Below are 26,278 nucleotides of genomic sequence, written 5' to 3' on the forward strand. Positions count from 1 at the left end.
CATAAGTAATAAGCCATACCTGCTTATCTGCCAAACCTATTGTAATGCTTGTCAATCCACCCGTCCGTAGGAAGAGTTCTTCTTTGACCTTCCACCCCCAAGCACTTGCAGGTCCTACTCGACCGCAATTACACTGGTCTCGCCAGTAAACGCTATCTGATCCTAACCAGACATAGCGTACACAGGAAAATTCTTTCCTCTTATGCCATCTGATCCTAACCAGACATAGCATGAATATTTTCTTTCTTCTCTGCCATCTGATCCTAACCAGACTTGGCATTTCCCCCTTTTCCTCTGGGGTCTCAACTACCTCAAGGTAGTTAGGGTTCCAATGTAACTGATTCCTCAGTTACTAACCATGATTAATCATAACTCAATTCAAATAGTATCAACACAATTTGTCTTTCATTAACATAAAAATTAATAACAGGATTATATATATTTTAAAATAAAGTCTTTGTTCAATAATTACTTTCACTATTTACTAATATTAACTTTTCACAAGGGATGTTATAGTTTACAGTGTGGACCATTATATCCATCGTCTCTGATCTCCTCCTATTTCTATTTTTCAATTACCAATGGCTACATCATCTTCCACTGCTGCCCATAAATCTTATGATATATTTATCAATCACAGAGGCCCGGATGTGAAGAACACTTTCGCCAGCCATCTGTACCAAGGCCTTTTGAAACATGGATTGAGAGTCTTTCTGGATAAGCCAGAAATGCAACCAGGAGACTCTCTGACTTCCCAAATAGAAAGTGCTATTAGGACTGCCTCCGTCCATGTGGCGGTTTTCTCACCCGGCTATGCAGAATCAAGTTGTTGTCTCAATGAACTCCTCCTCATGCTGGAGTCAGGAAAGACCATCATCCCGGTCTTTTACCATGTCACGCCCGCCGAGCTTCGGTATACGCAAGGCAAACCTGGAAAGTACGCTGATGCCCTCCAAAAATTGTCAGAGAAGAAGACTTATGACCCTCAAAGTCGTGAATGGATGTCGCGGTACAACTCCACCACTATTAAAGAATGGAGAAATGGTCTTTCTCGCGTTTCAGAAATAAGTGGTTTTGAGCTGGAGATGTTCAACGGGTAACAACTCTAACTAATCTTTCGTTACTGTATTAATTTTGATTGCATAGATATATACATAAACGTTTGTTTCTCACTAGCTTAATTTATTCCCTTGTGAATAACCAGCGACGAGGGGAAGTTGGTAGAGAACGTGGTTAGACGTGTGTTGAAAAAGGTGGCAAAATCACCATTGCATGTAGCTAAATACCCCAAGGGTTTGGACGAAAAAGTATATTTGTTTGAAAATGAAGTCTTATTGCAGCAGCAGCAGTGGGAAAAGCCTCCAGTCGTGGGAATTGTTGGGTTGGGTGGTGTGGGAAAGACGACCCTTGCAAAAGAACTCTTCAACAGAAAGAGTTCGGATTACAGCAGATGTTGCTTTTTACCTCATGTAAGGGACAATGCAGGTAAAGGCGATTTAATTTCGTTGCAGAGAGAACTTCTCAAGGTTTTGACTGGGTCAGATCTAGAAAGAGACAGTGTAATTATAGAGACCCTTCTTAAAGAGCGTCTGTCATCCTCTCAGATCTTTTTAGTTTTAGATGACGTAGATAATGTGGAACAGGTTGATGCACTTGTGCCTGATCAAACTGTTATTCGATCAGATAGTTTAGTATTGATTACATCCAGAAATAAAGATATTCTCACAAGCTCAGGAATTGAAAATTCATCCATTTATAAGCTAACTGGGCTTAGCGAACAACATTCACTGGAACTCTTCTGCTCCCATGCCTTCCATCAACCCTATCCACCATCACAGTTTGAATCTCTTGTAAATAAATTCTTAAAAGCCTGTGGGGGTCTACCTCTCTCTTTGAAAGTGTTTGGGGCACTCCTCTGTGGAAAAAATAAGCAATCTTATTGGGAGGAACAATTGGACAAACTTGGACGGATACTTCACAAGGACATAAAGGAGAGTCTTCAAATTAGTGTCGATGCACTCGATTCTGAGGAACGGGAGATATTCCTAGATATTGCGTGCTTTTTCATAGGCGAGGACAGGGATATGGCCGTCAGAATATGGGACGGGTGCAACTGGAAAGGTTTTCAAAATTTAGAAGAGAGGTGCCTAGTAGAAGTGGACAGTAAGAATGTGATACATATGCATGATCACCTTCGTGATCTGGGAAGAGATATCGCCGAGGCTCCAGGATTGGTGCGTGGGACTGACAATCTGGATGACTTGTTGCAGCCATCCTCTGTAAGTGCTAAATCATTCATACCTGTATAAATTGTTGAATTCAAGATCTGTGTACAATCATTTTTAATTCGTCGTCTTTTCCCGAGATTGAACAGGTAATAAGGGGAGTGCGGGGAATTAAGACAGTTCAAACTAATAGATATGATGATGACCATGCAAACGGCCTCTCAGAAATGAGATGGCATAGAGGAATATTGCAAATTCCTGGGAGTGAAGATGGTCTCTTGGAGCGCATTTTGAAAAGGGTGCACTCACCAAATCTCATATGGCTTCGCTGGTACAACTGTCCCTACTCTTCTCTTCCTTCCTGGATTCCAGTGAAGAATTTGAGGGTTTTACAAGTGCACGGGAAGGAATGGACGTCATTGTGGGAAGGCGAATGTCAGGTGCATAGAAAATTATTGAGTTACCTTCCTTCCTGGATTCCAGTGAAGAATTTGAGGGTTTTACAAGTGCACGGGAAGGAATGGACGTCATTGTGGGAAGGCGAATGTCAGGTGCATAGAAAATTATTGAGTTAAAGATTGTAGGAAAGAGCTAACTAGCCATCTATAGAGTATTTAATACCGAAATATATGCACGCAACTTAACGCGATAACACTGGAGCGGGCAATTTCGGCATTAAATAATATTTGGACGCTCCCTAACGCGATAACACTGGAGCGGGCAATTTCGGCATTAAATAATATTTGGACGCTCCCGTGTTATCGGGCTAAGTTGCGTGCATATATTTCAATATTAAATACTCTATAGATGGCTGGTTAGCTCTTTCCAAAGATTGTATGGTTAATCTGCATTTAATATGTCTGAGCGTGATTTTTTTTTAAAGGGTTGGTTTATAGGAATCTTTCAAATAGTTGAAATACGGAACATTTTGCAGGCACCTTCGCAGTTGCGGGATTTAGAGATTGAAGGCGTTCTCTGGAATATTCCTAACTCTATAGGGCGGCTTGAGTACCTGGAACGGATTAATATTTTAGACGACTGGGAGAACCCACACAAAATAGTAATATTGCCGGAAGAATTTTGTCGGCTTCAGTCATTGAAGACCTTGCTGATAAGGAACTGCCGAGAATTGAAGTCACTCCCAGCTTCCTTTGGTGATCTAGGAAACCTCCGGTGCATTGAACTCTCAGGATGCAGCAAGCTGGAGAGGCTGCCAGAAACCTTCAGGAATTTAATTCACCTCCGAAGAATCATTCTCTCAAACTGCCGGAATTTGGAGATGCTGCCAGAATCCTTCGGGAATTTAATTAAACTTAAACATCTCGACTTGTATTATTGCTCAAAGTTAACCATATCAAGCGAAGCATTCAGAAATATAAGCACGCTTGAGCACATAAATCTTGAGGGGTGCGCGAAGATTTTAAACCACGGGATCTGTCGTTGAGCGCATAAACCTGCGGATTTGGGGAGGCATGCACGCAGGAAATACAAGAGGTGGTCACGTCTGTTGGACTCCCTTGTAACCCCTGTGGGTACCCCTTCGAGTAGTAGCGCATTAGACAGAACCGCGCACGGACTGTCTTCCACGTACCCTCTGGGTATATCGGAAGCCCCCTAGGCTCCCTTGAAACCTCGCCATAGATAAACCGTCGGTCGTCTTGCAGCTACAGTACACTGAGAACAGCACTCAGAGAGATTACTCACCCGTACGATAGGGTAGTCGGGTTGTACGGCTAAGGGTACGGTCGATCCTCCTTAGTTAGAGCCCTGAAACATTGGGCCAAGTACTACTGCCAGACCCTTATGTATATTGCGATCTGTAGCACCTGACACTCCTCAAGACCATAGTTCCCTTTTCTATCGGGGGATCACACATCATCTCTTCCAGATCCGCTTGTGCAAAGGGGTGCAGCAGCAGCAGACATCAGTCCTGCAGTCTCGAGTTCGCAGATCAACCATTCCGATCTATTAGATCCATCAGATCCACAGAACCAGTTTGTTCCTCCGCCTCGAGCTATCAGATCCGCCATTCAGATCTCTCAGATCCACCAGATCGGAGTCGTTGTGAAGGGTTCCTATACCAGGGCCCATCAGAATCTAGCCCATTAGAATCAGGACGACGAGCTGAGCACGGTGGTACCATTCACTTCTTAGTGAAAAAAATTTTTAGGCGGTCCCAATTTTCAAAAAATCCGGTTGGTGTATGGTAGAAACTAGAGCTCAAGCGATGGCCAATGAAAGGATGGACAAACTTGAAGAATCATTGCAAAACCTCCACATTCAGCTTACCGGACTATGTAGCATGGTCGAGAAAATAGGCCCGAAGGGCAAGGAGCAAGCCCACGAGGAGGCGTATAATGGCAATGAACACAATGAGGGTGAGTCTAGCCACTCTCCTCACGTCTGGCACACCCACCCACAACCCAGTCAGCGACCTCCCAAGTTGGATATGCATAAATTTGACGGTTCTCACCCGTCGGCATGGATAGCACAAATGGAACAGTATTTCAAACTAAATCGCATCTTCGATGATGAGACTCAGCTTATGTTGGGGAGCATGTACTTGGACAATGAAAGGTGGCAATGGTGGGAATGGCATCAACGTTGCACTGGACCTTTTAAGACTTGGACCAAATTCACCAAAGCTCTTCAAGATCGCTTTGACCAGGAATCATCTTTTTTGGGTCGTCTTACTAAGCTCCGACAGACTGGTACAGTGGATGAATATATTACAGCTTTTGAAGCCTTAGCCTTCCGCACTTGGGGTCTCTCAGATGTGTTCTACACTGAATGTTTTATCAGCGGTCTTAAAGAAACTATCAAAGCCCAAGTCCTACTGCACCACCCTCCCACATGGACGGAGGCTTGCAAGGTAGCTTGTAACCTGGAACGTGCATTAGCAGCCCAATACAGTCGCCCAAATTTCTTCGCTAAAGGTCGCCCCCCACAGGCTCACAACACGACTCAAACACTTAAGGTCCAAAAGGTGTCACCTGCGGAAATGGCCGAAAGAAGAAAGCAAGGCCTATGTTACTACTGTGATGAAAAATACTCCCCAGGTCATAAATGCAAGGAGCCCAAATTTTTTCAAATTGATGCCACTGACTACAGCTCAACAGAGGAAGATCCACCACTGGAGGAACATGAGCCACTAGAAGAAGAAAACCAAAAGGAAAATGTCTCTGACGAACCAGTTATTTCGTTGCATGCTTTGGCAGGGATTTCTTCCCCTCAAACTCTCAAAATCAGAGGTTTTATTAAACATCACCCAGTAGTAGTCTTGATTGATAGTGGAAGTACACATAATTTCATCCATCAAAAAGTCGCAGAAGCAGTGCATTGTTTTGTACGAGCAGTTTCTAACTTCCAAGTTCAAATTGCGGATGGAGGCACAATGAAATGTGAAGGCCGCTGTGAAAATGTCAAACTTCAAATGGGGGATTATCAGTTGAAAACTCACATGTTTGCCATACACATGGGGGGTTGCGACATTGTCCTCGGCGCTGAATGGCTCCGCACTCTTGGGCCAATGACAATGGATTTCCAGGAGTTATATATGAGTTTTAAGCAGAACAACTACACACATACCCTCCGTGGACTCCAGGCGGGAGCCCCCTCTATTATCAGCTCGCATAGGATGGAAAAATTGTTAAAAAAGGGCAATCATGGAGTTGTAGCTCAATTTAATGCCATCCAGGCAGTCGAAACCAAGCCTCTGCCAATTCATCCTGGGATGCAACAGATTTTAAATAACCATCTGTCGGTCGTTGACAAGCCTCATGAGCTTCCACCCTCACGAGGGGAACATGATCATAGCATCACCTTGGTTCCAGGGGCCCAACCCCCAAATGTGCGCCCATACAGATATCCGTTCACCCAAAAGAATGAAATAGAAAAAATCATCAAGGAACTTTTGGAAGCAGGTGTCATTCATCCCAGCATTAGTCCTTATTCATCCCCAGTGGTCATGGTGGTCAAGAAAGATGGGGAGTGGCGGATGTGTCCCGACTTCAGGGCCCTCAATAAGTTGACAGTCAAAGATAAATTTCCCATCCCTGTGGTTGATGATTTGCTGGATGAACTCAATGGGGCTCAATTCTTCACTAAGCTGGATCTTCACTCAGGCTACCACCAAATTCGCATGAAGGAAGTCGACATCCCCAAGACTGCTTTCCGAACTCATGAAGGCCATTATGAATTCCTGGTCATGCCATTTGGTCTTTGTAATGCCCCCTCTACTTTTCAGAGCCTTATGAACCACATTCTCAAACCATATCTCAGGAAATTTTTTCTTGTCTTCTTTGATGACATCCTCATCTATAGTTGCACTTGGGCCGCACATCTTCAGCATGTAGATCTACTCTTGCAACTGCTCCGCAAGCATAAATTATTTGTCAAGATGTCCAAGTGTTCGTTTGGCATGGCAGAAGTAGAGTATTTGGGCCACATTGTGGGGCATGAAGGTGTCAAGGTGGACCCCAAAAAGATCCAGGCAATGCAGGAATGGCCTCAACCTAAGACCTTGAAGAGCTTGAGAGGATTTTTGGGTCTCACAGGCTATTATCGTAAATTTGTCCGCAACTATGGTCGCATAGCGAAGCCCCTCACCCAACTCCTAAAGAAAAATTCATTCTTCTGGAATGAGGAAGCACAACAGGCCTTTAAAGCTCTAAAAAGTGCCATGTGTTCCACTCCAGTCTTAGCACTACCTGACTTCACCAAATCTTTTGTCATTGAATGTGATGCTTCGGGTACAGGTATTGGGGCAGTCTTAATGCAGGAAGGGCGACCGTTGGCCTTCACAAGCCAACAACTCAGTGGGAGGAATCTGGGCCAATCTACCTACGAGAAGGAAATGATGGCCATCTTACATGTAGTCGAGACCTGGTGACCTTACTTATTGGGGCAACATTTCCAAATCCGCACAGATCATCACAGTCTTAAATATTTTTTGGAGCAACGCCTATCCTCCCCACAACAAAATAAATGGCTAGCCAAAATGCTGGGATATGATTATGAGATCATTTACAAGAAAGGGAAAGACAATAGTGTAGCAGATGCATTATCTCGCCAATTTGAGGAGGAAAGTACTCTGCTAGCAATTTCCCTCCCCATTCCAGAATGGATTGAAGAGGCTCGCAGGGAATGGTTTTCACACCCCGGGCTCTCCCAACTCATTTCTCAATTGCAGGTAGATCCAAATTCCACCAAGGGCTACTCGTGGCAGGATGATATTCTTCGCTACAAGGACAGAGCCGTAATATCACCAACATCCACCCTCAAAAGTCGCATTTTGGCAGAATTGCACTCATCTCCCATTGCAGGACATTCGGGCTTTCAGAAGACGTATGCTCGCACCAGAAGATCATTTTTTTGGACAGGCATGAAAAAGGACATCCTTACTTTCGTAGCAGAATGCGATGTCTGTCAACGCCATAAAGGGGAAACCGTCAACACACCAGGCACATTACAACCATTGCCCATTCCGGCATCAATTTGGACGGAGGTTTCTATGGATTTCATTACAGGTCTTCCAAAGTCAGGGAACAAGTCAGTCATCATGGTGGTTGTGGACCAACTGTCGAAGTATGCTCATTTCTGCGCCCTACCCCACCCGTTTACACCAACTTTGGTTGCTCAATCTTTCATGGATCATATCTTCAAATTGCATGGCATGCCCACTTCTATTGTGTCCGACCGCGACCCGATCTTCACCAGTAATTTTTGGCAGGAACTCTTCAGAATACAAGGCACTCAACTAAAACTCAGTACTTCCTATCATCCGCAAACAGATGGTCAAACCGAAGCCGTCAACAAATGTCTAGAAACCTACCTTAGGTGTTTCACTTCAGAAAAGCAACACCTTTGGGTACAGTGGCTACCTCTGGCTGAATGGTGGTATAACACCAACTATCATGCCACCACCAAAATGACTCCCTATGAAGCAGTATATGGTCAACTCCCGCCTTCACCTACTTCGTATCTCAAGGGATGCTCAAAAGTACAAGCAGTGGATCAACTCCTACAACACCGCGCAACCATGCTCGCCCATCTTCGAGAGAATCTTCATCAAGCTCAGAACTGCATGAAGCAACAGGTAGACCAGCATCGCTCAGAGCGCCAATTTCAAGAAGGGGATCAGGTCTTTTTACGGCTCCAACCATATAAGCAAACATCACTCAAATACAAGGGGTGTCAGAAACTCTCTCCCAAATTCTACGGACCATATCAAGTACTTCAGCGCATTGGAGAAGTGGCCTACAAGTTGGACTTGCCACCTACTGCAAAAATCCATCCAGTTTTCCATGTCTCATGCCTCAAGAAAGTGATTGGGAACAATTGCAGAATTCAGACCAGTCTACCTGAATTGGACGAAGAAGGGTCCATCTGGCTTCAACCCGAATAGGTCCTAGACACACGAGACAAGCAACTGCGCGGCCGCATGATTAAGGAAGTCCTCGTCAAATGGAAAGACACCTCTCCGAAAGATGCAACTTGGGAACCAGCCACTATTCTTCAGCAGTTTCCGCAGCTTCAGCCTTGAGGACAAGGCTAGTCTTAAGGGGGAGGGCATGTTAGGGTCCCACCCTAACCCCCTTATTTATGTAATGGGATCACGTCATAGTCAAGAGTCAATAAAGCCCATATTAATAATTGTAAGTGGTTAATCCGCAATTAATGACGAAACCACAGTTAGTTGCAAATGGGCCGTAGTATTAGATAGATGTTATTAATAAAACCCACGGTATTGGCTCGTGGTATTGCATGTATGAGTCATATATAAAGGATAGAGACTCCCTGCGAGGAGCATCGTGTCTTATTTTGTAATCGAGCTCTGCTCTATTGGAGGTTGCCCCCTCGAAGAGGCAAGTGAACATTACTCTCTGAATAATAAAATCATTGCTATTCTGTGTTCTGGGCATCTTTTCTTCGCATATTCTGTATTTGGGTATCATTTTGCTGGTTAAGAGCATAATAGATTGCCCATCTCCATCACTCAATGACTCTTGCGTAGTTTTCATCAGTAGTGCCCGGAGCCATCATCTCGCTTCACTACCTTGCTGCCTCTATTGGTTACCTGCATCCGAAATGATCATGTTTCATGGTAGACTAGGAGGTTTTGGATTTGATGTTGTCTCGTCATGAGTGACTGCAGGTACAGGTACACCAAAAAACATGGCAAGATGATGAATTGGATGAACAAAGGGAGCACATGCAAAAGGACAGGTTCACCAATGGACGAATGAGCGAACCATGCAAAGCGGACAAACGCGATGAACATGCACCTTCGCGAACAAATGAGCTTGTCAAGCCTTCCAACATGCAAGCAAGGAATAACATGTTAAAGCCTCATTAAGCGAACCAAGGACCATCAAAGACTCCGTGCACTTCGCCATGCGGAGGTGAAGCTATGATACACCATGAAGACATCCATCACCCAACAGCACTATAGCTCGACATGCACTCCAGCAGCAACACGAGTGTACCAGCACTGTCATGTCAAGTCATGTCCAGTCATGTCATGAGTCATGTCGCCCACATCTCCACTAAGGGCTATGTTTTCAATCAATGTTATTTAACGTGGAAGTCCAAGAGACCCACTTGTTGAACATAGAGTCATGTAAACAAAAAGTCATGGAAGTCGAACGGTCATGATGGTAGTCAAACAACCACAAGGGTCAGTTTCACCCTTGGCTATAAATATCCCCTCATTTGTCCGTGGAAAGGACTTTTCACCTCAGCTCCTCCCACATAGCCAAGAGAGTCTGTAATATTTTCTTTGAGGAGTAAGTAGTGGCCGCAACGCCCCGCACTCGGGGTTAGTGATGTATGGTGCAACGATGTGTCTTGGAACTTTCTCTTAATTAAGAAACCTTCTAACAGGCCAACATGTTTTCACACATGTATTGTATATGTTGTAAGACTGATCTTTAACACTTGTAATGCATGTTGCTTTAACATGTGTTCTACTTCTGAACTGTTTCATTTGCTGTAATGCATAATCTATTAATGGAAATGTGTTGTATATGTTGTTAACGTTGTCTCGTCCATGTAGACTACTCTCCCGGACATTAGACAAACCTTTCACATGAACCTTGTTGTAATAACCGTCGCACTCGTTCGGACTGATCCATGAGTGTTGTACGTGTTATCTTACCTGGTATGTTGTGACTGCCTCATCCATGTGGACTGCTCCGCCGGAAGCTGTGTATGTCCTATTGTGTTGTGTGTTACTAGCCGAGTTGGGAATGATCCATTTCAACCTGGAACTCACCTTCATCCTCTTCCCCTCACAGTGAAAGAACCATTGACACAAGTTCACTTACACTCACTAGGCACGCGAACCTCACTTCCCGAAGACAAAGCATACCACTCTCTTGTGCTGACAAATAGGAGTTGAGGCAAATCTTTAAGACAATGGCAACCGGGTCATCATATCAGATGGGACTCCCACACCAAACGGTGTGAGGTCTATTTGGGACTTCATACAGGGGTGATCCCCTGAATGTTGGCGGGTCCAGCACCGTCAACACTCTATTTGCTAGAATCAAATATTGTTCAGTGACTTCCTATAGTCCTTGTGTGGATCATTAGTTATACTTGTCCTGTCAATTCCATGTAAGTCAAAAGCATCAATACATCCTCAAACCGATGAACTTGGGCATTGACCCGCAACCATCAACACATTCAATATGAAAATATACTTTGCAATAATATTGTGTCTCCTAATGTGTTAGATCACACTTTTATCTATCTAGAATATATCTAAAAGCCATAGTATTACAATATGTAATGATGGTATAGTGCTAACCTACAAACATCAACCTTTGCAAACATATAAAATTATTTTTCTTATATATGGGTTTTTGAATTGCATGCGTTGTTGATACAATGTTTGATTTGACATTTAAATAAACAATGTGTTTTCCACCAGCATAACAAAATTGAAAAGCGTGCTTAACTTTATTGTTGGGCATTGACCTTGCCACTACAACTGAGTAAACCAAATCATGGAACTAGATCTATTCTAAAGCACATTCATACCCATTAGTGAACACTAGCATAGTTGTCAAAATGTTATATTGCACTCAGTTTTGTAGAGGATCCATTTTAACAAAACAAATAGGCCACATGCCTAAAATTTATGAAATTTATAATATCAAAGAACCTCCATTAGAGACCTAGAAACTGCTACCATGGAAAAAGCCTTGAAGAGGGAGTTGTTGGAAGAATTAATAAACTTAAACAAGCAGATTCAAGAGAAAATTTAGTATCAATTGGAGGAAGGAAGGGGATGAGTTGGAAAAATAACCTGCCAAATGGTAGGGCTCCTTCACAACCATTAATAGGTAAAATTCTATGGATATTTCATCGGATAATTTGTCATACCATATATGATAAAAACATATCAAAAAGAAAAAGTGTATACTATGAGGGCGTTGAATAAGGTTTCTATTGATACCAAAGGTTGACCTCCAAATGAAAGAGAAAGTTACATAAACAACTTGCATTTTTGAAGACCTTTATAGTGATAGGTAGAACACCTATTGACTCCTCATAGTTGAGGAGAAATGGATTTTTGAATATATATATATATATATATATATATATATATATATATATATATATATATATATATATATATATATATTTGTCTCATTAGCGAACTCCCCCACTCACTCACCAACTTAAGGAACTTGAAGAGATTGACATTGGTCAAATTGGAGGAATTGAAATGTTTGACGACTTCTGTTAGACTGTTGACTCAGTTAATTGAGCTAAGAGTAGGGAGTTGTCCCATAAGAAAACTCCCCTAGCTACGTGACTTGAGGAATTTGAAGATATTGTGGATGGTTGATGGACGCCAATTAGAAGAGATTCTAGGGCTTGAACATTTGAGGTCTTTGTAGGATTTTTGGGTCTATATATGTGTGAAACTAAAGAAAGTGAGAGGGTCGACGCAGTGCACAAAGCTTCGCATGCTTAGTGTTTCTGGGTGCTCTCAGTTAGATGACTAGGAAGGTGTTGAACAATGTCCGTCCTTAAGTTTCCTTATTGTCTCTGAATTTCCGAAGCTCAAGTGGGGTGAGGGAGTAATGGAACAACTACACCAACGATTGGAAGAAGGACTAGAATTACGAATAACAAAGTAGAAGAAGAGAGTTGTACAATGCAAGCATAATTAAATCATTACTATCTTTGGAGAGTGCCGATTAGTCATGATGAGCAGGTCCATGTGTATATTTTATGTGTCTTCTCAGATTTACATTAATTTAAATACAACTTGTCTTTAGTGAGACTTTTTGGAAGCTTTTCCAGTCTAATTTCTCTAAAATCCAGCAGGAATTTATTGAAATCACAAGATTGATGGATAATCATGCACAATCTAAGTGCCCTAGGGGTTTTTAATGGTGTTGAATCCATATATACACTCAGAAAACCAGTTTAAATAACACAAATAAAGATTTCACCTCAAATTTTTCCGCCAGATTCCAGCGCCGGAAAGTCCAAAAGTCATACTAAAGACAACTCCATTTAAATATTTATTTAATATGATTTTGGAGTCTTGCATTTATCATTATTAATTAATGATTAATCATTTAGTGTGTGTTTTTGTGAGTAGTGCATTGGAAGACATAATGGTTGGTGTCATAATTGGATTACCTTGGTGTTGATTATCAATTTGTGGTTCATAATTTTAATTCAACATAATTTTGTAGAAGTTTTCCCTATGCTATATGGAAAAGTGTAAAGAAACCAACTATACTCATAAAATTAAATACACAAAATTTTTATACAAAATTAAATATATAGTGAACACTTAAAAAACTAAATGGATTCCGTTTAAAATAAAATAATTTTAATTTGTCCTAAGAAGTTTTCCCTATGCTAAAGTGTAGAGGAAGCCAATATATTCTATGAAGTTTTTCATATGCTAAAGTGAAAAGGAAGGCAATATACTCTTAAAATTAAATATAATAAGAGCAGGTTAGAGAGATTGAAGATTTTATTATTATTATTATTATGTTAGAGGTAAAAAGTATTAAAGTGTGTTTTTTTAGAGTAATAAAAGAGTTTTATAAAGGCCATTTATTTTTCCTTATGTATTTTATTTTCTAAAAATTTAGTAGATAATTTCTTTTAACTTGTTTGAGTAGATATTCTTGAAAGTTTAGAAATATGAATAGGTATCATTCATATATATATAAAGAAAGTTACTATTATGTTAGAAGAGATATTGGATTTAGAAACATAAGTTAAAAAAAAATTAAAAAATTAAAGGATGCCTCATTTTATAATTTATTAGCAAAGAAGTCATAGTTTGAGAGAAGACGATGATAAGGTAACGAGATGGCAAGTTAATGTTATGTATGCCATTGGAAACCAAAGATTGAATTAATTAATTTCTTGTAAAATGTAGGGAAGTTAATGTTTGAAGGGACCTAATGAGCTATTTGGTTTCCTTCAGAGTGTTGGTGGGAAAACCTATAATGATCTGAATTAGATCCTCTCAAAATGTTTTTGTAAACATTGCAATTAACATTTATTTTTATTTTTGACAAAGTTTGGGAAATGTACAAAATTTATTTGGAATTTTAAATGAACCATTGTGATTGTTGGCCTTCCACGGTAAACCATTAAAAATGAACATTGTGATGAAGAGGGAGATTCAATAAAGAGGAGAGACAAGAAGGAAATGAGGAAGTGTAGCAGCAAAGATGGTAGCTTAAAGAAGAAATATGCTTGATGATTAGAGGAGAATAGAAATTGAATCTATCCCATGGTGAGTGAGGTTTGTTGTTAAGCCATAACCATATGAAAATTTCCTACTAGTGAGTAACAATACACTAAATATGTGTATAGCTCACCCTTTTGTAATTAATTTCTTGCTCAATAAAATCCCATCAAATCTAGTTTTCCTACTTAGAGTTTCCATGGAAAAATATGTGTTTATTGCATAATGGAAATCTCTATTGCATGTTGTGTTTATGTTGTTGTGTGATTGAAATCTCTAGTTTAAATCTTATTTGGATTTGTGTTACCACAAGAACACCCCAGTCCATTCAATGGAAAAAAGGTAAAATGTATTTGCACTCAGTTCAGTTGATTTTGAGTCCTCATATTAAGGAAGCAAAGGATTTGTTTGTCGTGTACCAATGATAGTGATTGATAATTTGCTCTATTTGCTAGAATGAAATATTATTTAGTGACTTCCTATAGTCCTTGTGTGGATCATTAGCTATACCCATCCTCTCAATTCTATGTAATTCAAAAGCATCAATACATCCTCAAACCCATGAACTTGGGCATTCACCCACAACCACCAACACATTAATATAAAAATATACTTTGCAAGAATATTGTGTCTTCTAATGAGCTAGAGCACACTTTGATCTATCAAGGATATATCTAAAATCCACAATGCTGCAATATGTAAAGACGATGTAGTGTTAACCTACATTCATCAACCCTTGCAAACATATAAAATTATATTGCTTGAATATGGGTTTTTGAATTGCATGTGTTGTTGATACAATGTTTGATTTGACATTTAAATAAACAATGTGTTTTCCACTAGCATAAAAAAATTGAAAGTGCACTTAACTTTATTGTAGGGCAATGACCTTGCCACTACAACTAAGTAAACCATATCATGGAACTAGATCTATAATAGAGCACATTCATGCCCATCAATGAACACTAGTATAGTAGTTAAAATTGTATATTACACTCAGTTTAAAGTTCAAATTGATAAACACATAATTTTCATTTTTTTGTAGAGGATACATTTTGAAAAATCGAATAGGTCACATGCCTACAATTTATGAATCATATAATATCAAATAAGGTCCATTAGAGACCTAAAAACTACTACCATGGGAAAAGGCTTGAAGAGGGAGATGTTGAAAGCCTTAAGAGACTTAAATGGGAAGATTCAAGAGAAAAGTTAGTGTTGGAGGAAGAGAGGGGATGGGTTGGAAAAATAACTTGTTAAATGCTAGGACTCCTTCACAAACATTGATAGGTAAAATTCCATTCCATTAGATAGTACGTCGTAACATATATGATAAAAACATATCATAATCCAAAAATATATACTATGAGGGTGTTGAAAATGGATTTTTATTGATGTCAAATGTTTTCCAAATGAAGGAGATAGTTGCATAAACAACTAACCTTTTTCAAGACCTTTCCATTGATAGGTGACACACCTTTTAACTCCTCGCATTTGAGGAGAAATGGATTTTTGAATATATCTATATATGTGTGTGTGTGCACAAGCTTTGCACAAGTTGGCCCAACAAGTGGACAGGTCAACCCAAACACAAATTGACTAAAGTCACCCCCAAAATGATGACATAAAACACTATCATTAGAGAAATTTGGAGGTCTAAAATGGGCCTCCTAAGGAATATTATAAAATAATAGTGGAAATAATAAAATAAGATTAGATTACATCATCAAATTTTAGAGGGAAAAAAGAAAAAACTACTTTTTCAACTTGTATTTTCAACTTATTTCCCTATATGTTTACTCAAATTTTGAGTGGAAACACTCGTTGGATGTAGAATTTAATTACTCATTCAATGAGTACTAGTTTTGAATAATTTCGATGGACCCTGCTACATGAAAAAATGTTATTGTAATCACATTTTTCATGTATTTTTCATTTTTCGTGTAGCAGTGTCCATTGAAAGTATGCAACATGGGTACTCCTTGGATAAGGAATTTAAAATTTCATCCAAAAAGTGCCCCCGCTCGAAATTTGAGTAACAATGTAGGCAAATCATTTGAAAATACAAGTTGAAAAAATAGCTTTTTTTAAACCTTTTTATTTTTTTATTCCAGAAATGGTGAATCATCGCCCATGGTTGACATAATCATCTTGAATCCTATTGGTTTTTATAAAGTTGATTTTGGGCATTTTTTTTTTTGAGGCCCATTTTAGACCTCAAAATTTCTCCAATGATATATTCCACTCGTGTGACTCATTTGAGCATATCATCTTGGGTTCTGGGTAAATAATAAGGTTTGTGACAAACCACAAGGTCAAGCCTAGTAGAGACATGGCCAAGCTAAGGATTTCTATCTGATAAGGAATATTGTGTTGTGATAGGGAGGATTGCAGAGTTTATAGGAGGATATTCTTCACTATTTTAGAGAAAGGTTTTAGGTTGGCTTTGAGAGGGAAAGATAGGTCGAAACTAGAGCAATTTGTTGATATAAATTTGGCCCCAATTGTGAATCGAAGAAACCCTTTTATATATTTTTTTGTAGGCCAAAATTGAATTGGTTGTAGGCAAGAGTTACACATGGTTGCATGCCTAAATTTCCTTTTTTTTTAGGCCCAAATTGTCTTGGTTGTAGATATAAATTACCTTAGTTGCGGGCTTTAGATAGGTTGGATTATAGAATAGAGTGAAAGCCAATTTTTTGTGCTTGAGTAGACCAAATTCTAGGAAGCCTTTAGACTTGTTTTGGAGTAGGTCGAGGCTTTTTAAATGACTAATTAGTAACCCCTATCAGAATAGACATCAAACTTATTGAGTAGACTAGCCCCTAAATCATTGGATATTGCATATTTATAATAGTTTTTGAAGGCTTATTGTGAAGAATTTTATGCATATATGAGTTATTGTTAAGGCTGAGATATCATGTGATAGACCTTTTTGTCAACCCTTTGATAAACATTATTATGATTCAATGTAATTCATGTAAATTATATGAAAATGTAACACATTGGTTAACCGAGAAGCGGACATAAATTCAAAGGTTTGAAGGAGGAGGGGTTGCTTGTAAACCCACATCTTGCATTTATTTCATCACCTAAATCCCTAATTGGTTATATGGAACTTTTGTGCAACAACTTACTAAGGAAAATGGCCTCCTGAACCAGAGGAAGATTCCATATAATACCTCATGGATCGCGTTGATAAAGTCAACACATAGGAGGAAAGTTAGGGGCGGGGAGGATGCATAGAAACTTGTTTGAGTAGATATTATTGAAAGTTTAGAAATATGAATAAGTATCCGATACAAATATTTATTTCTTAGGAAAGTCACTAATATGTTAAAAGAGATATTGGATTTAGAAATATAGGTTTAGAAAAAAAAAATCTAAGTAATTTTAAAGTTGCTTAATTTTATAATTCATCATCAAAGAAGTCATCACCTAGCTTGAGAGAAGATGGTGATAAGGTAATGTGATGCCAACTTCATGTTAGGTATGTTATTAGAAACCAAAGATTGACCTAGTTAATCTCTTTCCAAATGTAGGGAAGTTAATGTTTTCAAGGGAGCTAATGAGCCATTGGTTTCTTTAAGAAGTGTTGGTGGTCAAGCTTATAATCATTTGAATTGGAACATCACGAAATATCTTTGTAAACTTTGTAATTAACATTTATTTTTATTTTTAACAAAGTTTAGGAAATGTACAAAATTTATTTGGAAATTTAAATGAACCATGTGATTGTTGGCCTTCCAAGGAAAACCATTCAAAATGAACATTGTGATGTAGAGGGACATTAAATAAAGAGGAGAGACAAGAAGGAAATGAGGATTTGTTGCAACAAATATGATATCTCACAGAAGCAATATGCTCGATGATTAGAGGAGGATAGACATTGAATATATCCCACGATGAGTGAGGATTTTTGTTAAGCCATGACATAGTGTTAAAAAAATGTAGCAAGAAAGGCTCAATTTGACTTTAGCCTTAGTCAAATTGAGTAAATCAAATTTCCACATCAACAGGACAACTTGGAGGTAGTTAACTAGTGTGGCATGGCTCTTTTCACTCTAGTAGTTCAATAAATTCGAGTTAGAGGGCTTGGAGTTGAGTTATGCAGATGTGGTTGCTAAAGTTTAGGAATATCTTTCGGTATTTTCAGTTGTATTCAATTAACTGACCTCTAACTATTGATAGAGTCAGTTGAAGGTTAGTTATGCAGTGGGACAACTATCTAACTCAAAGATCTGTCAATTAACTGACCAATCAACCTAAAATAGCTAATGCATGCATGGAATTCGAATTCCTTAGCTGGAATGGAGATGGAAAGGAAGTGTAATATGAGTTGTATAATAATTTGAGTGTACAATTGTTGCATGCAGTCACGAGATCAATCCTTGGGAATTGCACAAGAAAAGAGGTGAAAATTCCTATATTTTAGAGGCTAATTTCCTCAAGAAATGTGCAAGGAAATAGGAGGCTAGATGAGCAGATAATGGGATAAGTGTTGGCCAGAGTTTCTCATTCAGCAGAGAGAACAATTATTCTTTTGCAAGTTGTGCTCAGAGCTAGAGCAAGCAATTGTAATAGTTTCTCTATTCAACTGATTAATGCAAAGAGGCTTGAGGGGTTTTTCCTAGCAAGGTTCCCCTAGAAATCACTGTGTACTTATGGTTTTTCTTATTGAATGTTGTTCTAAATTGTGATTTCCATTCCACAGATTATTAGAGTAGAATTATGTCTCTTGTTTTTTAGTTTGAAATCTTGAGCAATTGCAATTTCTATCAAATTTCTACACATATGCAAATTTCCTACCAATGAGTAACATTATGATAAATATGTGTATAGCTCACCCTTTTGTAATCTATTTCTTGCTCAATAAAATCCCATAAAATTTTGTTTTCTTTCTTAGTGTTTCCATGAAAAAATATGTGTTTATTGCATATTGGAAATCTCTATTGTATGTCATGCTTATTTTGTTGTGTGATCGAATACTCTATTTTAAATCTTATTTGGACTCTATGTTACCACAATAACACCCCAATCTATTTGATGGAAAAATGGTAAAATGTAATTTCACTCCCTTAAGTTGATTTTGAGTCCTATCATTAGGGAAATCAAGGATTTTCTTATCGTTTACCAACAACAATGATTGCTCATTTGATCTATTTTCTAGAATAAAATAGTGTTTAGTGACTTCATATAGTCCTTGTGTGGATAATTAGTTATACTTATCCTCTCAATTCTATGTAAGTCAAAAGCATCAATACACCCACTTGGGCATTCACCCACAACCATCAACACATTAATATGAAAATATACTTTGAAAGAATATTATGTCTCCTAATGTGCTAGAGCACACTTTGATCTATCTAGAATATATTTAAAAGCCACAATGTTGCAATATGTAATGATGGTATAGTGCTAACCTTGAAACATCAACCTTTGCAAACACATAATTTTAGATTGCTTGTATAGGGATATTTGAGTTGCATGTCTTGTTCATACAATGTTTGATTTTACATTTAAATAAACAATGTGTTTTCTACTAGCATAACAAAACTGAAAAGTGCACTTAACTTTATTATTGGGCATTGACCTTGCAACTACAACTAAGTAAACCTAATCATGGAACTAGATCTATTATAGAGCACATTCATGCCCATTAATGAACACTAGAATAGTAGTTAAAATTTTATATTGCACTCAGTTTTGTAGAGGATCCATTTTGACAAAATTAATAGGCCACATGACTACAATTTATGAAACATATAATTTCAAAGAAGCTCCATTAGAGACCAAGAAACTGCTACCATGGGAAAAGCCTTGAAGAGGGAGATGTTGGAAGAATTAAGAAACTTAAACAAGAAGATTCAAGAGATAAGTTAGTATTGGAGGAAGAGAGGGGTCGAGCTAGAAAAATAATGTAGAAATTCCTTGTAGATTCAAAACTTCTTATGTAATTTACTAAAACAAAAGAGTTGAATCTAGTCTACTCATCAGCAGAAACAATTTAAAGATCGAGAAATCACAGAATAAAAATGAGACACGATTCAATCACATATGCTTAGTGATTTATCTATGGGAAAGAAACTGCTCAAAACCCCTTCTAAGCTGTATTACATGAGTTAGAAAATATAGAAGAAATACAATGCTTTCTCAAGTCCAAGAAACCTCTGCACTAGTATAATCTATCTCGCTACTTCACAAATTAACTATGGCCAATACTTAACCAAATTATTGCCTATCCAAGTCCCTATTTCCTTGCGCGGTTCAATAAGGAATTAGCCCCTATTAATTAGGGAAATTGCCTATTTGGAATTGTGCAATTCTTGTAGGCCCTTATCTGACTGCATACACCACCTGTACAATTTGGAATTGTGTACAATTGATAGTACACTGCCCTTGAACTCCAATATCAATTGGTTAACTCGAGTTATCTGCATGCATCAATTATTCTGGGCTGATTGATGAGTCAAATAGTTGATCAAAAGTGAACACACCCCACTACTAGACCTTCCAATAGTTCTTAATCAATCAGAACTAGTTAAACTCACAATAACTCAAATTAAGCGAAATAGATTGCTGGAAAATAGCAAGAAATCATAATTAAACATAACTCAAGTGTCTCCAACTCAAATAAACTGATTTAACTAAGTGGTAAGTGACATATCACCTCATTTAAATTCATCCACGTATTTTACTAAAATTGAAATTCAAATTTTTCCTAATTTAATTAAGGCAAAATTAAATTAGGAATTTCTTGCTGGATTTTCAACACCCCTCTTAGTAAGAAAGGGATTGTCTGATACCCCAATCTTGCCTCTATGGAACTCGAATTTGCCTCTTGACAAAGCCTTTGTCAAAATATCTACATCCTGTTCCTATGGAGGAATTTAATCCAACAACATGATCCGTCGTTGCACACAATCTCGTAGATGGTGATACCGGATGTTGATATGCTTGGATCGATCATGAAATATTGGATTCTCAGAGAGTTTGATACAACTATGATTGTCACAGTAAATCATAGTAGGATCCATCGTATGACCAAATAACCCAACAAGAATTTTTCTCATCCAGATAGCCTTACATCTTGCTTGACTTGCAATGATGTATTATGCTTCTGCTGAAATATTTGTTTCTTGTTGTACCAAGGAACCGTTGTTGACCGAACACTGGAAATTCCTCCTAATGTGCTCATCTTGTTTGATGGACTCCCTTCCCAAATTTAATTTGTGAAGCCTTGCAACTTCACTCCCTCTGCTTGCCTGTACCAAAGACCAAACTGAGTAGTGCCTCTGACATATCTCAACACATGCTTTGTTTTCTTCCAATATAATTTGGTTGGATTAACCATTGCTTGAATAAGTTGGTTAACTGCATATCATATGTCCAATCCTATGTCCACCAAATACATAAGTGAACCCCCAAGTTGCCTATAAATGGTAGCCTCTACTACTTCACCTGAAGTAGCATATTCCTTCCTCCAATTCCCTTCTAGATGAGTGTACATGGGTTTGTTTCTCTGCATGTGTAACTTCTTCAATATGTCATTAGCATACTTTCCCTGAGAGACAAATAGTCATTAGGGGAATTTTGAGGCCTAAAATGGGCCTCCTAAGGAAATTATAAATTAATAGTGGAAATAATAAAATAAGATTAGATTACATCATCAAATTTTAGAGGGAAAGAAGAAAAAACTGTTTTTTCAACTCATATTTTCAACTTATCTCCCTCACATGGGCTTCAATCAATGAACCTATAACATATCACGTGCATTCATGGCATATTAAACAGTACCCTTAAATTGAATACATATTGAAAAATGCCTCTAAAAATCACATTATTTAACCCCCTACTAATACGAAACACATACACCTTCCCAATTAAAAAATAAAACCATACTTTCACTAGATATTGTAGGTATCCATTTTTCATTAATATTTTTTATACTCTTTTATATTTTTTCATTAACTTTGAGCTCCATTTTTTATAACTCCCAATATAAAAACCCTTTACCCCCTATATATCCCCCAATATATTATGTCATTTTTTCCTCAATGTATATCCCCCAATATGAACCCACGTGGTATGGTATTTGATGCAGGAGCATTCTTCAAGGTTTATAAGACCTAGGAGCCTTATCACACATTTACTAAAGGGAGTGGGTTCCCTTAATTATTTATTTATTTTCCTAAGTTTATTTTGAGTTTTAAAGAGATTGGAATGTAATTTGATTAATAGGGAATATCTCATGAGTTGTAGAGATCTTAGGAATGAATGAGTAATCCTAGGAAGAGTGAGGATTTTAGGGATTTGAAATATCTAATTTAGGATTTTGTTGAGGGAAAAATGGAGCTGAAAAGATACTTTAGGAGGAAGTGAGAGAATTGTGGGATCAAAACTAAAATGGTTCATGAATCCTTTTATTTTATATATTGTAAGCTTTAGAAACATTCAGGGGTTTTTTACAATAAAGAGTTCTTCCTTTTGGGAAGAGAATTGGAGGTTAGCTATAGGTTAGAAAGAGTAGTAGAGCGATTTTATGGATTTGTATATATCTGTGTGACAATCGGGGTTTCTTTGCCAGAATAGTTGAATTTGTGCATTGGTAACGAGAGTATGTGATTATTAATTTCAAAATTAGTATCTTGTTGCATCTCTGTAATTTATACGCATGAATGGTCAAATTCCGAAGGTTTAGATTCATTGTGTAATGATTGAACCTATGTTCTTATGTTTCAAACTCACACAATTCTGTGTTCGTTATGTTTTGATTCTGTAATAATCATTTTGGTGATAGAGGTTTAAGCTGGTAACTACCCTTGGCTTGGTGGTTGGATGTTCTGTAAACTCATGTCTGGTTATTGATTAGTCACAAAGGAATAATCATGACAGTCTAAACTGTGGTGGATTGAAGACAACCGACAGAAGTTGTGTGAATTCAGAGGAGTATTGTGGCCGCAGAGTGCAGACTGGTGTTTTGGAGAATTTAGCATCTACGGATAAATACTAATTCACTAGACAAGCAGTTGTGCCTAGAACAACAATTTAAAGTGTTTTAAACGTTTCCTATAAACAATAGATAAGAAGAGAGGATAGAAGGCCTACCTGTAGTTCCACTTTCCTCTCATATCCCTTGTATCGATTCCATCGCTCCTTCCCGTACTTAATCTGCTTGAGAAGTACCCTATAAACACAATAGAAGACAAAAATCGATCAAATCATACAATCCATTGAATATAAATGAAAGGAATCAGAAGCAATTCATACATATAAGCATTATGAAAGAACACAACATATGGAAAAAGGTTCAAACACTTTATTAGATAGAAGAAGGAACTACAACCACTAGTGTCTAATTCAAAGTCATTCCTCTAGCTTGGATCCCATCCACATCACATCAAAAGCAAGACAAGCTTGTGGCATCACATCATTTGCTCCAAAGTCAAGTCTCATAGCAGCGTTATCTCCTTACAATTCAATATAATCCAGCCCCTGATCACTTAGATGAGTGGTCAATTTATAGGAAGATGAAGGAGGTTTTGTCATTAATGGTGACATTTAATGGCCTTCCATACTTAGAATTAGTTGCATGGAGGAAAGGATGCACCTTAACTCATTCCTCATCCATTTTCGAGCTCATAGGAGTTGATAAGTGAGGGAAACTTCTAGATGACTCCAAAAGATAAGAATATTCCCCAAACCCTATGTGAATTTTGCTCATTCTCGCCCAACGCAGGTGAAAGGAAGCCTAAGTGCTCTGTAGAGCACCCTGGCAGTGGACTTAACTGCTCTGCAGCGCACCTTCATAAGGGCTTACCTGCGCTAGTCCCTTTAGAGGCAATTTCTGGATGTCTTCAAGTCATGAAACTATCTGGGAAGGAGGCATTCAAAGGGGTGACTTGTTTAGGGCATGAAGCAACTGAAATTAGGGTTTAATGAGCCCTAAAACACTGATCTGGATGTTGGGATTTGATGTGCCCAAATGGATCTGTAATAGTTGCGCCCTAAAGCATGAAGTCGGAAAAAAGCTAATGTCAAATGAAATGCTTTACGATGTGATGAGGAGGTATCAAAGTGGAAGGTGTCCTACATCAATTACAATACATATATCATGATATTTGATTTTACATGAATTTTTGAGGGAAGGCATACCCATGCTCAGCTTATAAACTTTCATTACATGTACATAAACAGTCGTCTACGGATATAGACCCATGATCGGAATGATTATCAATGTAAAGCCATTGTACATATGATTTAGTACTCCTGATATCGCAACCCGGATGGATGAAACTAGATTCGTGGTCTTCAATCTCGTTCAATCGTTTGCTCAAGTACAAGTCTAACCATGTGAATATGTGCTCTGAAGTCGAACATGGGAAGACACCATCTGATTACCAGCCGATGATGTAAGTTGTTAACAAATGCGAGAGAAATCATCAATAATGATAATGATCCTCAAGGTACTGCAGTACATTCTGCATGGTGTGAATGGATGATTTGATGTCGAACACCATACAAAATCTTTCGGTCGAAGGCCATTGATGTATGCCTATTGCCAGAAGGGAGAAACCTTCCATTAATGCATGGAAGCCTCAAGGTACTGAATGGGTGTTTCTAAGTCAACTTCTTGGATAATGAGTTGATGTTGACAAGAAGCGACTCGTTGTAGGAGGGCCTTGATGTATCCCACATCAACGACACGAAACAAGTGTAGTGATTTTAGAGATGGAATTTGACTGACGACATAAGGTTCAGGAATGGTGGTCATGAAAATGAAGGTTTATGGTATTACAAAAGATGGATTTTGACTGGATGACTTCTCTTGAACATGTTGACGACACTAAAGTGAATTGGCAACATTGACCTAAAACAAAGAGATGGATGGTATGATAGACCAACGGTGTGATAACCATCAAGCTAATAACAAAACCCAGATAGTCACGGTGATGGAGTGAAAGTGTCATGTTCAAGAGCGACCTGCTACCATAAAATGGTTTTCCCCTTGTTCCAATTTTCCCAGTCATTGTTGACCAGTACCTCTTTATTTTTATCAATCTTGAGGAGGATAACATATGCTTGTTGTATAATTTCACCCTTTGAGCGAATCCATTTCTATTTGATGTTTTAACGAGTCTAGCGAAGGTAAAACTCGGTCTTGTCTAGATGGACAAGTTTGTCGCTATTTGATGTTTTAACGAATTTAACGACAAAGATAACTCATTCCTTTTCATTTTTAGAGAGTTTGAAAAGGTACAAAAAGAAAACTCCACAAGTTCTTTTTCGTAAATAAATCTCTCAAGTTCGAAAAAGCGTAAAATAATACAAGAGAGATATCTTTTCCAATCCATTAACGAGCTGGAAAGGACAAGCGCTCGGAAATATTTTCATATTTAGAGAGTCTGAAAAGAGCTTAAAGAGGACTCCAAGGGGGTTCCTTTTTCATTTTTAACAGAGCTCAAAAAAGAGATAAAAGTGTGCTCTGTGGTCAAAAGTTCAACTTACAATTGAGCACATTGAATTCTGCAAATCAGTTGTAAAAACTGCTAAAAACATCACCAAATGGATTAAAAATATCTGTTTCATAGGCAAAAATAGGCAAATACTAATTTTTAGTCGATTAATTAACATGAAATAAACATAAAACAAGTTTTTACCATAACATTTTTACCATTTGGAACTTACCATCCAGTTTTGTGCTCTGAGCTCAGTTTTTACCTCAAACTTCACCAGTTGATTGCGAAAGATTCTGTGGACCATTTCTCGAGCTGTCTGGACCAGGTAGGAACTAAACCTCTCTACTTTCTTTTCAATTCATTCTTTTGTCATTTCATGCAAATTTTAGGGTTTTTTGGGGCCCCTGGGGTTACATTTTTTTGCCCTGGGATCAGCACAGGCTTTCACATCGAAAACTGTGCTGAAGAGCACCCAGATAGAAGGCTAGATGCTCTAAAATGCACTATCTCTATGCTTGGGTTGCGCTGGGCGAGTTTCCCAAGTTTGGTTTAGCTGTTAGCTCCAAAATTTGCCCTGTTTTTTGCATGGAAAGGATCCTAATTTAGCTTATGATTGTGTTTCAGGCTTTCATCGGATCAGAATGTCGATTACATGGCAAGAAAGAGAGCATGAAGAACAAGACATGGTTTCCCTAAACAACCCGAGTACAGTTGAGGCCCTCAGAAATTGCGGGTTACTCAAATACTTTAAGTTGTCCGGAATGAGGCAACAAATAGAACTATTGCAGTTCCTTGTTCGTGCATGGGATCCGACAGATCAGACATTTCACATTAGGGACAAGATGGTCCCTATTACT

At 38.3% G+C, this 26,278-nt stretch overlaps 1 protein-coding gene across 1 annotated transcript in view; it reads left to right on the forward strand.

Annotated features, from left to right (window-relative positions):
- Positions 1–581: 581 nt before the first annotated feature.
- The window catches only part of LOC149257612 (disease resistance protein L6-like), a 36,922-nt gene continuing 11,225 nt past the window's right edge, over positions 582–26,278 (forward strand). Inside the window, exons 1-4 of the mRNA XM_089380639.1 lie at positions 582–1,096; positions 1,205–2,279; positions 2,375–2,776; positions 3,160–3,285. Coding sequence (XP_089236765.1) covers positions 582–1,096; positions 1,205–2,279; positions 2,375–2,776; positions 3,160–3,285 — 2,118 coding nt within the window. The remainder of the gene's footprint in view (positions 1,097–1,204; positions 2,280–2,374; positions 2,777–3,159; positions 3,286–26,278) is intronic.

The sequence above is a fragment of the Pinus tabuliformis genome, chromosome 6 (assembly GCF_031772625.1).
Source record: "Pinus tabuliformis cultivar Carrire ecotype Pingquan chromosome 6, CPIR1, whole genome shotgun sequence".
In the NCBI taxonomy this organism is placed as follows: domain Eukaryota; kingdom Viridiplantae; phylum Streptophyta; class Pinopsida; order Pinales; family Pinaceae; genus Pinus; species Pinus tabuliformis.